At 43.8% G+C, this 17,837-nt stretch overlaps 1 protein-coding gene across 1 annotated transcript in view; it reads left to right on the forward strand.

Moving 5' to 3' along the window:
• Positions 1–17,837, forward strand: part of LOC110493933 (copine-9) — a 221,120-nt gene that overhangs the window by 46,961 nt on the left and 156,322 nt on the right. Inside the window, exons 3-4 of the mRNA XM_021568546.2 lie at positions 3,588–3,634; positions 17,720–17,823. Of these exons, the coding sequence (XP_021424221.1) occupies positions 3,588–3,634; positions 17,720–17,823 (151 nt within the window). The remainder of the gene's footprint in view (positions 1–3,587; positions 3,635–17,719; positions 17,824–17,837) is intronic.

Genomic DNA, 17,837 nt, shown 5'->3' on the forward strand with positions numbered 1-17,837 from the left:
AGTAACAATCAAAGGGAAAAACATTCACACAATTAAACAATGAATGCACAAGAATTGGCGGGAGACAGCAGAGCGCATTCTGGAGAGCTGAGTGCATGTATTGTGGAGTTCATATATTATTACTGTACATGTATAATTTTGGAAAATGTATTTCAATGTACTTTAGGGGAAGCTTAGCTTATAGCCTGTTGGATGCGCCGCCTTTTCAAAAAGTAGGTTACCGTCACACATTTGTCAAAAATAATTCCAATTACTATATGTAGCCCATGTATCTGATTCTGTTCGGCCAAAAAGAGTACGACATGCCATACTCTTTTTGGCCAGACAGGATCAGTTACATGGGCTACACATACCGAGACAGAGGGGCACTGTTTTGCTATCGGATGCTTTATCTGAGATTGATGGATCTTTCTGTAAGCGCAAATCTCGGTCAAATAAATTATCAATATTTACATATTTTAGTGGGACAGGCAAGGACGTACGGGAGGGCGGGCCAGGCCCCTTAAGGTCCGCCCATAATGCAGGCCCTGACTCACACACACACACACACACACACACACACACACACACACACACACACACACACACACACACACACACACACACACACACACACACACACACACGTTGTTTATTGATGATGCTCTCCTGCCCCCTGCTCTTTCGGGGGGAGAGTCCTGCTGGTCAGATGGATTAGTGACTTGAACTCCTTCTCTTTATAAAAGACAGTGTGCGTGTTTGTGCATGCACATGTGTGTAGGAGAGCGGATATAATGATTGGGTACGGAGGGGTCCTGGACTTCAAACCCAAGGTGGGACACCGTAAAGGTGGAAGCTCAGTGGTCCTGGGGTAGCCTGGCCTTTCATGTCCACTTTGGTCCGTTCAGTCAAGTGAGACCATTGAACCAGAGTTCAATTGAAGCCAGAGTGGGGTCGATGGCTATCGTATAGCACTGTGAGATGCTGAGAAAGAAAAGTGTAGTGGCAGCCATGTGCTCTTTTAACATGAGCTGACTTGGATTGGCCCTATGTTTTTGGCATGTTGAAGCTCAGTGTAATACTATACAGTGTGCAACCTTTTTCTTGTGAGATCAAGCTCTGTAATGCTGAGGCAGACTGTGTTTTCATTCAGTGATTATGGGTTTGAATAAATAACTGCTATAGCCTACCGCCGTCATGCTTTCACTCTTCTTTCAAACTACCCGTGAGTTCTATTGGCTGCTGTATTTAACATTGAGGAAAAAAGAGCTTGCGTCCCTCTTGGAATTGTCTTTAAGAGCTCAACCCATACTATCTTTGTTTGGCCTTTTTTTTCACCCCTCATCCCTCCATCAAAAGGGTTGTCAATGCCGTCATCTCCTTAGGAGTAGTTAGGGAACATCTTAAAATAAATAATAATATATGCCGTTAGCTAACGCTTTTATCCAATGCAACTTACAGTTGGGGATACATACAATTGTTGTATGGGTGGTCCCTGCCGGAATCAAACCCACAATGCTGGCATTGCAATTGCCATACTCTACCAAATGGGCTACAGATGACCACTAATGGTTTGAAGTGATTGATGGTTGACTGTTCCCTCATCCCCTCAGAAGTGCTATTCTTGGGGTTTTGACAGTTCCCTCCTTTCCTTAGGAGTGTTTATCCTTGGGGCCCTAGGGAGGTCGGGATGGTTGTACTGACCAGGTGACAGAACTCCTGAAAAGACAACCCATCAGATGCCCACCCACCCTTATTGGACAACACACTCAATCTAAATCCTTAAATGTTTCAGTACCCCCTCTCCCACCACCCTCCATCCATTGCCGCCTCCAACCATCCCTCTCTCCCTCCCTCCCTCCCTCTCTCCCTCACTCCATCCCTCTCTCTCTCCCTCCCTCCCTCTCGCCCTCACTCCCTCCCTCTCTCTCTCCCAACTGGCCAGTTACACTCCATGAAGGCTCCAATCTCTTTCTTGAACCCACTTAGCCGTCCCCAAACTCTCGACCCAGCTGTTTTCTTTCCCTTCTTCCTCCCCCCTTCCTCTACTCCTTTCTCGTCCATCTCGGCATTTATTTATTTAGTTTGACCCTGTATTTCCTCCTTTTTCTTCTCCTTTGAAGAAGAGATGTGAGAGGATGGGATGCGCTGCGCAGGGCTGGGTCTTCACGGCTGGTTGGTCCCACGGTGGTTGCATTATGCTGATTGGTTTCTGTATGCGACGTGTTGGCTGTGCTCCCCTTTGATGTGGCTTGATGGCGTGCTGTGCCAGGGTGGCACAGCGTATAGGAGGAGTAGGAGAAAAAACAGAGGAGAAGGGGACAGAGAGGAGCAGGAGGGGAAGCAGCAATAAAGGGCCACTTAGGAGGTTGCACTGTAAGCGTTCCCAATCTTGAAGAAAGGAAGATGGAGGAGAGGTTGGGAATCTATCTGTGAATTTGTTCAGAGTAGCTGTCCGGTGTTGGATAAGATATCTTCATATCAGACCTGGGTTCAGTATAACATTTTGTCTTCTCAAAGTTTCTGAGTTATGCTAATCACATTGCAAGGGCAATGCCCCTGAGGAGATAAATACAGTTGTATTGAATAAGGACCATCTGTTTGTCACACTTTGACAGTAGTCTATGCTTGTATAGTCTGTGTTGTGTGAAGTGCCGTAAAATATTTAAGAAACAATACTTTAAAGTACTGCTTAAGTATTTTTGGTGGGTATCTGTACTTTACTATTTATATTTGACAAATTTTACTTCACTGCATTCCTAAAATAATGTACTTTTTACTTCATACATTTTCCTTGACACCTAAAAGTACTCATTACATTTTGAATGTTTAGCAGGACAGGAACATGGTCCAATTCACGCACTTATCAAAAAAACATTTGCGGTCATCCCTACTGCCTCTGATCTGGCAGACTAACTAAACATAAATGCTTGTAAATTATGGCTGAGTGCTTGAGTGTGCCCTTGGCTATCCATAATTTTAAAAAGCAAGATAATTGTGCCGTCTGGTTTTCTTAATATAAGGAATTTGAAATTATTAACACTTTTACTTTTGATACTTAAGTATAATTGAGCTATTACATTTACTTTTGATTACCTACGTCTATTTAAAACCAAATACTTTTAGACTTTTAATCAAATAGTATTTTACTGGGTGACTCACTTTTACTTGAGTCATTTTCTATTAAGGTGTCTTTTACTTTTACTTAAGTATGACAATTGGTGGTGGTGTTTCCACCACTGGCTGTAGATAATAATAGCCTAAGTGTGAATGTGTCTGAAAGCTACGCAGACCTTCAGTGGCTATTGAAGCATGGCCATGAAAACATGGCCTCTCTTAGTTCCCTAAAGGACCTGAGCATAATATAATTCTGGAAATATTCTTGCAAGATTATGGTGCAATGCATCTGTGTCAATGCTGTGCAATGCAAAGCAATTGATGCGTCAACATTTTAATTGTATCTGTTCTTATTCAAATAAATTAAAGCCATACTGTGTCTAATGCAGGGATTTGAATGAAGCATTTGGGTACTTGGTATTCATTATTAATAATATTTATTAATTTTCCTCCCACTCGTTCTCTTTCCCTCTCTTTTTCTCCCTCCACAGTTGTAGTGTTGTACGTTCAAGGCATCGGGACAAAGGAGTGGAGAGAGGTGAGTGAAAGGACTATTTTATTATTGATCTTATACAGTATGTTGTACTGTATCAACATAGTGTTGGTCCCATGTTTCATGAGCTGAAATGAAAGATCCCAGAAAAGTTCCATATGCACAAAAAGCTTATTTCGTTAAAATAATGTGCATTCATTTGTTTACATCCCTGTTAGTGAGCATTTCTCCTTTGCCAAGATAATCCACCGACTTGACAGGTATGGCATATCAAGAAGCTGATTAAACAGCATGCTCATTTCATTTTCTTTTTCATTTCATCTTTATTTAACCAAGTAGGCTAGTTGAGAACAAGTTCTCATTTGCAACTGCAACCTGGCCAAGATAAAGCAAAGCAGTTCGACACATACACCAACACAGAGTTACACATGAATAAACAAACATACAGTCAATAATACAGTAGAAAAAAGTCTATATACAGTATGTGCAAATGAGGTAAGGGAGGTAAGGCAATAAATAGGCCATGGTGGCGAAGTAATTACTATATAGCAATTAAACACTGGAATGGTAGATGTGCAGAAGATGAACGTGCAAGTAGAGATACTGGGGTGCAAAGGAGCAAGACATATAAATAAATACAGTATGGGGATGAGGTAGTTGGATGGACTATGTACAGGTGCAGTGATATGTGAGCTGCTCTGACAGCTGGTGCTTAAAGTTAGTGAGAGAGATATGAGTCTCCAGCTTCAGTGATTTTTGCAGTTCGTTCCAGTCATTGGCAGCAGAGAACTGGAAGGAAAGGCGGCCAAAGGAAGAATTGGCTTTGGGGGTGACCAGTGAGATATACCTGCTGGAGCACATGCTACGGGTGGGTGCTGCTATGGTGACCAGTGAGCTGAGATAAGGCGGGGCTTTACCTAGCAGAGACTTGTAGATGACCTGGAGCCAGTGGGTTTAGGCGAAGAGTATGAAGCGAGGGCCAGCCAATGAGAGCGTACAGGTCGCGGTGGTGGGTAGTATATGGGGCTTTGGTGACAAAACGGATGGCACCGTGATAGATTGCATCCAATTTGTTGAGTAGAGTGTTGGAGGCTATTTTGTAAATGACATCTCCGAAGTCGAGGATCGGTAGGATAGTCAGTTTTACGAGGGTATGTTTGGCAGCATGAGTGAAGGATGCTTTGTTGCGAAACAGGAAGCCGATTCTAGATTTAATTTTGGATTGGAGATGCTTAATGTGAGTCTGGAAGGAGTTTACAGTCTAACCAGAAACCTAGGTATTTGTAGTTGTCCACGTATTCTAAGTCAGAGCCGTCCAGAGTAGTGATGCTGGACGGGCGAGCAGGTGCGGGCAGTGATCGGTTGAATAGCATGCATTTAGTTTTACTTGCATTTAAGAGCAGTTGGAGGCCACGGAAGGAGAGTTGTAATTGCATTGAAGCTCGTCTGGAGGTTAGTTAACACAGTGTCCACAGAAGGGCCAGAAGTATTCAGAATGGTGTCGTCTGCGTAGAGGTGGATCAGAGAATCACCAGCAGCAAGAGTGATTACACAGGTGCACCTTCTGCTAGGGATGCCACAGATGTCTCAAGTTTTGAGGGAGTGTGCTGTTGGCATGCTGACTGCAGGAATGTCCACCAGAGCGGTTGCCAGATAAATTAATGTTAATTTCTCTACCAACGCTGTATTAGAGAATTTGGCAGTATGTTCAGCTGGCAAATGCAGACCACATGTAACCACGCCCAGGAACTCCATGTCACGCCCTGGTCTTAGTATTTTGTGTTTTCTTGTTTTTTTTTTCTTGCCACCGTGGACAGACGCCCACCCGGACCCTCCCCTATGGGGGGGGGTTCTGTAACGCCCTGGTCTTAGTATTTTGTGTTTTCTTTATTATTTTGTTCAGGCCAGGGTGTGACATGGGTTATTTATGTGGTGTGTTTTTTTTCTTGGGGTTTTTGTAGGTAATGGGATTGTGGTATAGTAGAGTTGTCTAGGTAAGTCTATGGTTGCCTAGAGTGGTTCTCAATCAGAGGCAGGTGTTTATCATTGTCTCTGATTGGGAACCATATTTAGGCAGCCATATTCTTTGAGTGTTTCGTGGGTGATTGTTCCTGTCTCTGCCGGAGTCTCCCGCCTGTCCAGCGCTGTCAGAGCCTTCCTCCTCTACAGCGCTGCCGGAGTCTCCCGCCTGTTCAGCGCTGCCGGAGTCTCCCGCCTGTTCAGAGCTGCCAGTCTGCAAGGAGCCGCCTGAGCTGCCAGTCTGCAAGGAGCCGCCAGAGCTGCCAGTCTGCAAGGAGCCGCCAGAGCTGCCAGTCTGCAAGCAGCCGCCAGAGCTGCCAGTCTGCAAGGAGCCGCCAGAGCTGCCAGTCTGCAAGGAGCCGCCAGAGCTGCCAGTCTGCAAGGAGCCGCCAGAGCTGCCAGTCTGCATGGAGCAGCCAGAGCCGCCAGAGCCACCAGTCAGCATGGAGCAGCCAGAGTCACCAGTCAGCATGGAGCAGCCAGAGCCGCCAGTCAGCATGGAGCAGCCAGAGCCGCCAGTCAGCATGGATCTGCCAGAGCCGCCAGTCAGCATGGATCTGCCAGAGCCGCCAGTCAGCCAGGATCTTCCAGAGCCACCAGTCAGCCAGGATCTACCAGAGCCATCAACCTGCCTGAGCTTCCTCTCAGTCCTGAGCTTTCTCTCAGTCTTGAGCTACCCTTCAGTCTTGAGCTACCCTTCAGTCTTGAGCTACCCCTCAGTCCCGAGCTACCCCTCAGTCCCAAGCTACCCCTCAGTCCCGAGCTACCCCTCAGTCCCGAGCTACCCCTCAGTTTCGAGCTAACCCTCAGTTTCGAGCTACCTCAGTCCCGAGCTGTCCCTCAGTCCGGAGCTGCCCCTCAGTCCAGTGTGGCCCTTGGTTAGGGTTACTAGGCCAAGGTTGGCGGCGAGGGTCGCCAATCTAAGGACGCAAATTAAGCGGAGTAAGACTTTGTTGGAGTGGGGTCCACGTCCCGCCCCGCTGCCGCCACCATGGACAGACGCCCACCCGGACCCTCCCCTATGGGTTTAGGTGTGCGGCCGGGAGTCCGCACCTTGGGGGGGGGGGGGGGGGGGGGGGGGGTTCTGTAACGCCCTAGTCTTAGTATTTTGTGTTTTCTTTATTATTTTGTTCAGGCCAGGGTGTGACATGGGTTATTTATGTGGTGTGTTTTTTTTTCTTGGGGTTTTTGTAGGTTATGGGATTGTGGTATAGTAGAGTTGTCTAGGTAAGTCTATGGTTGCCTAGAGTGGTTCTCAATCAGAGGCAGGTGTTTATTATTGTCTCTGATTGGGAACCATATTTAGGCAGCCATATTCTTTGAGTGTTTCGTGGGTGATTGTTCCTGTCTCTGTGTTTGTTTGCACCAGATAAGGCTGTTTAGGTTTTTCACGTTACGTTGAGTGTTTTGTATTGTTTTCGTTATTATCTTTATTAAAGATGTATCGAAATAACCACGCTGCAGTTTGGTCCTCCTCTTCTTCGACGGAAGAAAACTTTAACACTCCACATCTGGCTTCTTCACCTGCGGGATTGTCTGAGACCAGCCACCCACACAGGTGATGAAACTGTGGGTTTGCACAACTGAATAATTTATCCACAAACTGTCAGAACCTGTCTCAGGGTAGATCATCTGCGTGCTCGTTGTCCTCACTAGAGTCTTGATCTGACTGCAGCTCGGCGTTGTAACCGACTTCAGTGGGAAAACGCTTACTTCCGATGGCCACTGGAACGCTAGAGAAGTATGCTCTTCACGGATGAATCCTGGCAGATGGCAGACAGCGTGTATGGCATCATGTGGGCGAGAGGTTTGCTGATGTCAATGTTGTGAAAATAGTGTCCCATGGTGAGCGGTAGGGTTATGGTATGGGCAGGCGTAAGTTACGGACAATGAATACAACTGCATTTTATCGATGGCAATTTCAATGATCAGAGATACCATGGTGAGATCCTGAGGCTCATTGTCATGCCATTCATCATCACCTCATGTTTCAGCATGCTAATGCACTCCCCATGTTGCAAGGATCTGTACACAATTCCTGGAAGCTGAAAATGTCCCAGTTCTTCCATGGCCTGCATACTCACCAGACATGTCACCCATTGAGCACGTTTGGGATGCTCTGGATCAACAGTGTGTTCTAGTTCCCACCAATATCATGCAACTTCATACAGCCATTGAAGAAAAGAGGCCACAGGACACAATCAACAGCCTGTGCGAAGGAGATGTGTCGCTCTGCATGATGCAAATGGTGGTCACACCAAATACTGACTAGTTTTCCGATCCAGGCCCCTACCTTTTATTTAAGGTATCTGTGACCAACAAATGCATGTCTGTGTTCCCAGTCATGTGATATCCATAGATCAGGGCCTAATGAATTGATTTAAATTTACTGATTTCCTTTTATGAACTAACTCAGTAAAATCTTTGAAATTGTTGCATGTTACATTTATATTTTTGTTGAATGTATATGCCCTTGGAAGGAAAAGTAATTATTTGAAATTATAGATTTGACAAGTATCATACAGTATCTCAAGAGAATGTTTACTGAAGACCCAATGCTGTAGGGCTGGCTTTCATAAGGTGAATCGTCACATCGGTTTCAAAAAGTATATACATTTCTTTGCAATGGTATTTTGAAACGAACGCCATCGATTCAACTTATAAAACCCAGTCCTAGTAGAAATAATATACACTATATTTTTTTATGGTGCTAAAACTTTTTTGCAACAGTATGAAACTCAGTTCTATGGATTCTTCAGTTGTTATTCTCCAGAGGTACTGAATAAGATGAATGGAACGGTAATGTTTGCCTGGAAATGCAGGGAAAATGCACTCATGGTAACACTGTCTGGTCCTCAGGTGTCAAAGCATGTGGCCATCTCTGAGACAGGGTATGATTTCACAGAGGGGAAGACAAACATACAGTGTGCAGGAGCATACAGTGCATTCGAATGTACTCCTTGACTTTTTCCACATTTTGTTACATTACAGCCTTATTCTAAAATGTATTAAAAACCAAAAAATCCTCAGCAATCTACACACAATACCCCATAATGACAAAGTGAAAACCAGTATCTAGATATGTTTGCTAATTTATTCAAATCTAAAATAGAAATACCTTATTTATATAGGTATTCAGACCTTTTGCTCTGAGACTCGAAATTAAGCACAGGTGCATCCTGCTTCCATTGATCATCCTTGAGATTTTTCTACAACTTGATTGGAGTCCACCTGTGGTAAATTCAATTGATTGGACATGATTTGGAAAGGCACACACCTGTCTATATAAGGTTGCACAGTTGACAGTGCATGTCAAATCAAATAAAATCGCATTGGTCACATATTTAGCAGATGTTATTGCGGGTGTAGTGAAATGCTTGTGTTCCTAGCTCCAGAAGTGCAGTAGCATCTGACAGGGGCAGCAGGTAGCCTAGTGGTTAGAGCATTGGGCCAGTAACTGAAAGGTTGCTGGATTGAAAATCCCTGAGCTGACAAAGTAAAAATCTGTCTTTCTGCCCCTGAGCAAGGCAGTTAACCCACTGTTCCTCGGGCGCCGAGGATGTGGATGTCGATTAAGGCAGCTCCCCTGCACCTCTCTGATTCAGAGGGGTTGGGTTTTAAATGCAGAAGACACATTTCAGTTGAAGGCATTGAGTTGTACAACTAATTCTGTATCCCCCTTTCCCTAGCAGTGCAGTAGTATCCAAAAACGATTCACAACATTACACACAAATTGAAAAGTAAAAGATTGTAATTATGAAATATATACATATTAGATTGAGCAATGTTGGAGTGGCATTGACTAAAATACAATATAATAGAATACAGTATATACATATGAAATGACTAAAGCAGTATTTAAACATTATTAAAGTGGCCAATGATTCCAAGTCTATGTATAAAGGGCAGCAGCCTCTAAGGTGCAGGTTTGCGTAACCGGGTGGAAGCTGGCTAGTGATAGCTATTTAACAGTCTGATGGCCCAGATGGTCCCAGCTGACCTCGCCTTCTGGATGATAGTGGGGTGAACACGTTGTGGCTCAGGTGGTTGATATACTTGATCTTTTTGGCCTTCCTGTGACATCGGGTGCTGTAGGTGTCCTGGAGGGCAGGTAGTTTATCTCCAGTGATGCGTTAGACAGACCACACCACCCTCTGGAGAGCCCTGCGGTTGTGGGCGGTGCAGTTGCCATACCAGGCGGTGATACAGCCTGAAATTATGCTCTCAATTGTGCATCTGTAAAGGGTTCTGGTGCCAAGCCAAATTTCTTCAGCCTCCTGAGGTTGAAGAGGTGCTATTCGTCACACTGTCTGTGTCGGTGGATCATTTCAGATTGTCAGTGATGTGTATGCAGAGGAACTTGAAGCATTCCACCTTCTCCACTGTGGTCCCATCGATGTGGATAGGGGCGTGCTCTCCCTGAAGTCCACGATCAGCTCCTTTGTTTTATTGCCGTTGAGTGAGAGCAAACACCAAGCAATGAGGTAGAAGGAATTGTTTGTTGAGGCACAGATCTGTGGAAGGGTACCAACATATTTCTGCAGTATTGAAGGTCCCCAAGAACACAGTGGCCTCCATCATTCTTAAATGGAAGAAGTTTGGAACCACCAAGACTCTTCCTAGAGCTGGCCGCCCGGCTAAACTGAGCAATTGGGGTAGAAGGGCCTTGGTCAGGGAGGTGACCAAGAACCTGATGGTCACTCTGACAGAGCTCCAGAGTTCCTCTGTGGAGATGGGAGAATCTTTCAGAAGGACAACCATGTCTGCAGCACTCCACCAATCAGGCCTTTATGGTAGAGTGTCCAGATGGAAGCCACTCCTCAGTAAAAGGCACATGACAGCCTGCTTGGAGTTTGCCAAAAGTCACTGATGAATCCAAGATTGAACTCTTTGGCCTGAATGCCATCACGTCTGGAGGAAAACTGGCACCATCCCTATGGTGAAGCATTGTGGTGGCAGCATGTTGGGGATGTTTTTCAGTGGCTGTCACTGAGAGACTAGTCATGATTGAGGGAAAGATGAACAGATCAAAGTGCAGAGAGATCCTTGATGAAAACCTGCTCCAGAGTGCTCAGGACCTCAGACTGGTGCGAAGGTTCACCTTCCAATGGGATAATGACCCTAAGCACACAGCCAAGACAGCGCAAGAGTGGCTTTGGGACAAGTCTCAATGTCCTTGAGTAGCCAGAGCCCAGACTTGAACCCAATCAAACATCCCTGGAGAGACCTGAAAATAGCTGTGCAGTGGCAGTCCCCATCCAACCTGACAGTCCCCATCTAACCTGACTTTTAGCATCATACCCAAGAAGGTCATGAACAAGGTACTGAGTAAAGGGTCTGAGTGCTTATGTAAATGTCATTTTTCATTTTTTTTATTTTTAATACATTTGCAAAAAATAAAATAAACATTTTTTTGCTTTGTCAATATGGGGTATTGTCTGTTAATACGTTTTCGAATAAGGCTATAACTTAACAAAATGTGGAAAAAGTCAAGGGGTCTGAATACTTCCAGAATGCACTGTATATGGCTCTGATAATGTGGTTCTCATTACAGAAGTGGTCTACCTGTAGTGCCTTAGTGGGTGGAGGGAATCGACCACAAACTTTATCAATTAATACTGGTTATTCAGCATTGTTAGCTGAATATACAATAACAATGCATTCAAAAGTTACTTTTCAAAATGCCTGTGTTGCAGCAATGTTAAATTGTTAATGTGACACTCTCTCGCAAGTTCATTAGCAATCATCTAACAATAAATTGAAATATGAAATATGCCCCACATGGTGAAGATACTGTATCTATCTATATATTTAGCAGTACATGTTTTATCCATGTGTGCTAATGCACCCAACTGTAGGAATCTTAAGCATTCAGATGATGGTGAAACAACAAGGAAGACCCTCTCTTCAATGAACAGTTTCATTTTTCGAGTGAGATCATGGCTATTACTAGGGCATAATCAAGGCATACAGTAATAGGGCCTAAAAGGGTGGAACCGAGCCTAACTGGGCTTAACTGGTCTGAACAGGTTCTATCCAGTTCCTATTAGGATTCTCTCCCATCGTCTTGTCAAGGGACTCCATAATAAATCACAATTCTTGTCAGCCAGACACAGACAGGGAAGGCTTAACCATGCATGTGTGGGTGAAATGCTCTGTGACAGTCACATTGAGAAAAAGCCTCATACAAATAGAATTGGCAAAAGTCATTCACGATAAGTATTGTTTTGATCACCCAAAAATACGTTGGGAAGCGGTCCTTGAAAAGCTATTGGAACCTAAGGGACTAAAGCATAGGATATGTGAACAAGGAGTATTGTGATGTGCTCTCTCTCTCACTCCTCGGGATGTAAAAATAAATGAAAATGAATAGGATTTTGTGGGACCAGGGTTACACATGTCACCTTTTTTGTTGTTGTTGGTCCTGATGCGTTCCTATATCTCTCAGATGCATTTAGACACCAGACCATTCTTCCTTTTGGTTTATTTTTTGACTATCTGTTTTGCCATGTATCAATTTGTTATTCAATGCATTTCTATGGGCTAACAGCAGTAAGTTCAAATTCAATGTTTCATCAAATGTAAAGTGAAGTCGGAAGTTTACATACACTCAGTTTTTCACAATTCCTGACATTTAATCCAAGTAAAAATTCCCTGTCTTAGGTCAGTTAGGATCACCACATTATTTTAAGAATGTGAAATGTCAGAATAAAAGTAGAGAGAATTATTTATTTCAGCTTTTATTCCTTTCATCACATTCCCAGTGGGTCAGAGGTTTATATATACTCAATTATACACTCCTTGCTCGCGCACGCTTTTTCAGTTCTGCCCACACATTTTCTATAGGATTGAGGTCAGGGCTTTGTGATGGCCACTCCAATACATTGACTTTGTTGTCCTTAAGCCATTTTGCCACAACTTTGGAAGTATGCTTGGGGTCATTGTCCATTTGGAAGACCCATTTGCGACCAAGCTTTAACTTCCTGACTGATGTCTTGAGATGTTGATAATTTTCCTACCTCATGATGCCATCTATTTTGTGAAGTGCAGTAAATCACCCCCACAACATGATGCTGCCACCCCCGTGCCTCACGGTTGGGATGGTGTTCTTCGGCTTGCAAGCCTCTCCCTTTTTCCTCCAAAGATAATGATGGTCATTATGACCAAACAGTTCTATTTTTGTTTCATCAGACCAGAGGACAAAAAGTAAGATCTTTGTCCCCAAGTGCAGTTGCAAACAGTAGTCTGGCTTTTTTTATGCCGGTTTTGGAGCAGTGGCTTCTTCCTTGCTGAGCAGCCTTTCAGGTTATGTCGATATAGGACTTGTTTTAATGTGGATATAGATACTTTTGTACCGGTTTCCTCCAGCATCTTCACAAGGTCCTTTGCTGTTGTTCTGGGATTGATTTGCACTTTTCGCACCAAAGTACATTCATCTCTAGGAGACAGAACTTGAAATAAATCCACAGGTACACCTCCAATTGACTCAAATTATGTAAATGATCCTATCAGAAGCTTCTAAAGCAATGACATCACGTTCTGGAATTTTACAAGCTGTTTAAAGCCACAGTCAACTTAGTGTATGTAAACTTCTGACCCACTGGAATTGTGATACAGTGAAATAATCTGTCTGTAATCAATTGTTGGGAAAATTACTCGTCATGCACAAAGTAGATATCCTAACCAACTATCCTAGCCAAAACTATAGTTTGTTAACAAGAAGTTTGTGGTAGGTTGTGCGAGTGAGCAGATGATAACCTAAGTGTATGTAAACTTTCGGCTTCAACTGTATGCCTAAAATTCTAAATCAAATAGCTATATGATCCATGGCATGACCATTGTAAATCTTATATGTAAGCTTATTGCCCTCCTCAACTTTTTAAGTCACCAACCGCCAGTGTCTGAATTATAAACGTTTGATATTTACTCTTCCCAACTTTATTTTCTATTCACAGGTTATAAAATAACATATAGAATAAAGTTTATTCTCTTTCCACCCTTTAATTTCCCATAAAAGCATGATGAGCTCCTCAGTTTTTCTCTCAATCTATTTTCCAACATAAATAAATCCATCTGGACAAAGGTTGGAGCCGAGACTAGACTTCACCATATGCCTCAATTTCCAAGTCTGCTTCCCTCCTTACCTCAGGCCATACTGCGGTGCAGTTTAATCACTGTGTGAAAGATGCCCACTATGGCTACCACTATAGCTACTGTACTGCTCTCTCACCCGTAAGAAATATGGGTCTCACCACCCTGGGTTTTGCTCGTGAGCAGGCAACTTTTGAAACATTTTGCAACACGAATCAAAAATAGGCATTTCAGGTTAGTCCCTCCCCGTTTCAGGATGTTTTCTTTCGTTTGATGCCAGATTAAAACAGAAGTGTAGATGGGTAGTAGAGGATGTGTGGAGGTAGTGTGGAATTGTGAAAGTTGGCTCAGGGGTTGTTTTGATGCAATTAGGTTAGCAGCAGAGATGTAATTTCTATGTCTAACGATATGGAACAAGATAATTAGTATTAGTTTCACCAGCAGCTCTGCAAAGCCAAGTTGACCCCAATCCAAAGCCAGTTAAACAATGTCAAGAACAATCCAAAACGCACAGGAACAAGTTTTTGGACCAGAACGACAAAGCCTTCAAAGCCGCTTATTCCTCGTTGAATTGTGTGTGTGAGTGTGTGTGTGTGAGTGTTTTTGTCCTCGTGGCAGGCAGGCAGGCTGTACAAGGGTGCTTCAAACTCCCCATTTGAAGCATCTCTTCTCTATCTCTTTCTCTTGTCTCCCTCGACGCTAAAGAGGCTTCATTAGGCCGACTCCAAAGCACCTGACTGCATTCAGAAACACTGTGGGATGCCACAGCGATGCTAATGATGCTAACCTACTTTCTAACGAGTTCTTTCAGAATAACAATGATTTGCTCTCAATTCACAACCCACAGTGAGCGGCATGATAAGTGACATTCGGCGGCCACTCGTCTCATTTTGGAACACATTTTGGATCTCGGCGGTATCCTGTTCTCATGAGCTTCTCTCTCTCCCTGTTTTTCTCTCATTTTCTCTCTCTCTCTCTCTCTCTGTTCCACTTGCAGTCAAGGTGGCTCATTATGAAGAGAGACTGAATAAAGAGACAAACTTTTCCACTGATTACCTCGAAGGCACTCTTCTTCTTCTCTCGTTGTCGTCGTACCCTGTGGCTCGTACTGTGATTATGTAGAAGGAGCTCTGTGCACCACTGTCAATCAGACATGTTAGGACAATGTTGTCTTATGTTATTCACTGTGTGACCAGCAGCATAACACATTGAAAGTGGGCAGGTGATGCATTGTGGGTCTCAGCTGTCACTGGAGATATGAAACATCACCAACTTCATAAACGGTGTAGGTAATAAATAGCTTACGTATTAAATGACATGGAAGAGGTAGTGTCTTGAATTATGATGGGTTATTTGACAGACCACATAACAGTCCCTCTTCGGAACGTGTCTCCATTTGCACCCGCGCTCTCTTGCCTCTACATCAACACCAACTGGTACGCTAACTCCAGCTCAGTGGAAGTGTCGACCCGCTGTTCACCAGTCTTGGAATACCCGATGGTCAAATGTCGACCTTTCAACCTCCCGAGGGAGTTTTAAGCTGTTGTCCTGACTGTTGTATACATTCCATCTCAGGACAAGAAAAATAACACGCTGGCACTTAACGAACTGTATTAACAAGCAAGAAAACCTACATCCAGAGGCTGCTTTTCTGGTTGCTGGAAATGTTTAGTCCGCGTCACTAAGACAGGTGATGCCCATCTTCCATCAACACATCTTCAATGCCACCAGGGGCCGATAAAGTCCTAGACCACTGTTTTTTTATTCTCAAGCAAGCAAACAAGGCCCTCCCTCGTCTGCCATTCGGCAAATCAGATCATGAATCCGTACGCCTGCTTCCTGTTTACAAGCAGAAACTCAAACAGGAAGTACCCGTGACTCGTTCCGTTGAGAAATGGACACCAGAATCAGATATTATGCTACAGGACGGCTTTGCTAGAGCTGAGTGGTATGTACTGTATTTCGAGACTTCGCCAATCACATTAACAAGCTAACCACCTCCAATACTGGCTTCATTAGACAATGTATTAAGTTTGCCTCACACACACACACACACACACACATACTCACTCTATCATCTGCTCACTCACACAGAATATGCACATACTGTACATTCATACTGACTCTATATACACTCACACCCACTCACATACAATCTGCTGCTACTCTGTTTATGTTATATCCTGTTGCTTAGTCACCGTACCCCTATACATATCTACCTCCATCACTCCAGTATCCCTGCACATTGTAAATATGGTACTTGAACTGACCCTGTATACAGTATGCTCACTTACTTATTGCGTTCTTCATATTACTTCTTATTTCTTGTGTGTTTTCTCTAGTATGACATTTTTATTGATTATTGCATTGTTGGGTTTTAAATTTTGAGTTAGCAAGAAAGGAATTTCACTGTACTTGTGCATGTGACATTTAACTTTAAACTTAAGGACCCAGACAGTTGTTAATATATAGCGTGCGCACACACACACACACACACACACACACACAGTATATACACTGAGTATACAACACATGCTCTTTCCGTGACATAGACTGACCAGGTGAATCCAGGTGAAAGCTGTGATCCCTTATTGATGTCACTTATTAAATATTTTTCAATCAGTGTAGATGGAGGGAATGAGACAGGTTAAATAAGGATTTTTAAGCCTTGAGACATGAATTGTGTATGCGTGCCAATCAGAGGGTGAATGGGAAAGACAAAATATTTAAGTGCCTTTGAACAAGGTATGATAGTAGGTACCAGGTGCACCGGTTTGTGTCAAGAACTGCAATGGTGCTGGGTTCTTAATGCTCAACCGTGTGTACCAAGAATGGCCCACCACCCAAAGGACATCCAGTCAACTTTACACAACTGTGGGAGTCAACATCAGCCAGCATCCCTGTGGTACGCGTTCAACACCTTGTAGAGTCCATGCACCGATTAATTGAGGCTGTTCTAAGGGAAAAGGGCAGGGATGCAACTCAATATTAGGAAGGTGTTCTTAATGATTGGCATACTCAGTTTATATACTACAGGGCCATGCTCCTTCTGAGTATCGACTGTCTTAATAAGCAGTGAGGGATGAAACAAGAGTGATACAACTGCAAGTCAAAAGCCGCCCTCTCTTACACCTCTCCCTCCCCGCCCCCGCCTCCTCTTCGCCACCACCACCCTTCTTCCCCAACCCCCTCGACACCTCCTGACGCTCATACCACCAATCGATCCCTCACTACTTGTCATGTCATCCACCACGCTCGACCAACGCACGCACACACAAACACAGAACAAAGCGACAGGAAGAGTTGTCTTATAAATCTATTGATTTTGCTGCTCTTTCATGCTGCTGACATATGAAATGAATTCAAATCTGTAGATCTGTCCTTTATGGATGACACTTTTGAGTACAGCGTTTTTGGACACCGGTCATCAATCTTCCAAGTTTCCATCAATACCAGCTACATGCTACAGCACTTCTTGCTTCTCTCCTCCCACCTGTTTGTCAGGCAGAACACAGATCATTAGCTCTTCTCTGCTGCCAGAGAGCATGATGGAACATTGGGACAGCGAATGCACATTTTCCAGCAAAGCGGCTCACTTAATATTTAGTTTCGTAGTGCAGCAACAAACTTTGTGATTTGATATAACACAAAAATACATAAAAAGTTGCTCCAGCCAGAGACAACAACAACAAAAAATATAGAGGATAAAACACAATAAAGCCTGAATGCTGAAGTCGAGGACTTCAGCATTCAAGGAGAAGCTGAGAAAGCACTGATTGATTACTATGATAATCAATGATGATTCTGGTTTGACAGGTGAGTGGAATTCATTCCCCATTCTTAACCACGCTAAGGGTGTTGGATATGTGCTGCAGGCGGCAGCTTTACTAGCCAGACCAGCCTCAGGCACAATTATTTAGGCATTCTGAATATGTTTTCAAGCCATCAAGTAACAATGATGATGTGACCTCTTACAGTATTGCCTCATTTCTCTCTTTCTCTCTTCCCATTCCGGAGCAGTTTGGCCGAACGGAAGTGATTGAGAACACGCTGAACCCGGACTTTGTGCGGAAGTTTGTCCTGGATTTCTTCTTCGAGGAGAAGCAGAATCTTCGCTTTGATGCGTAAGTGGAGACCT

Source organism: Oncorhynchus mykiss, chromosome 17 (genome assembly GCF_013265735.2).
Source record: "Oncorhynchus mykiss isolate Arlee chromosome 17, USDA_OmykA_1.1, whole genome shotgun sequence".
Classification (NCBI taxonomy): domain Eukaryota; kingdom Metazoa; phylum Chordata; class Actinopteri; order Salmoniformes; family Salmonidae; genus Oncorhynchus; species Oncorhynchus mykiss.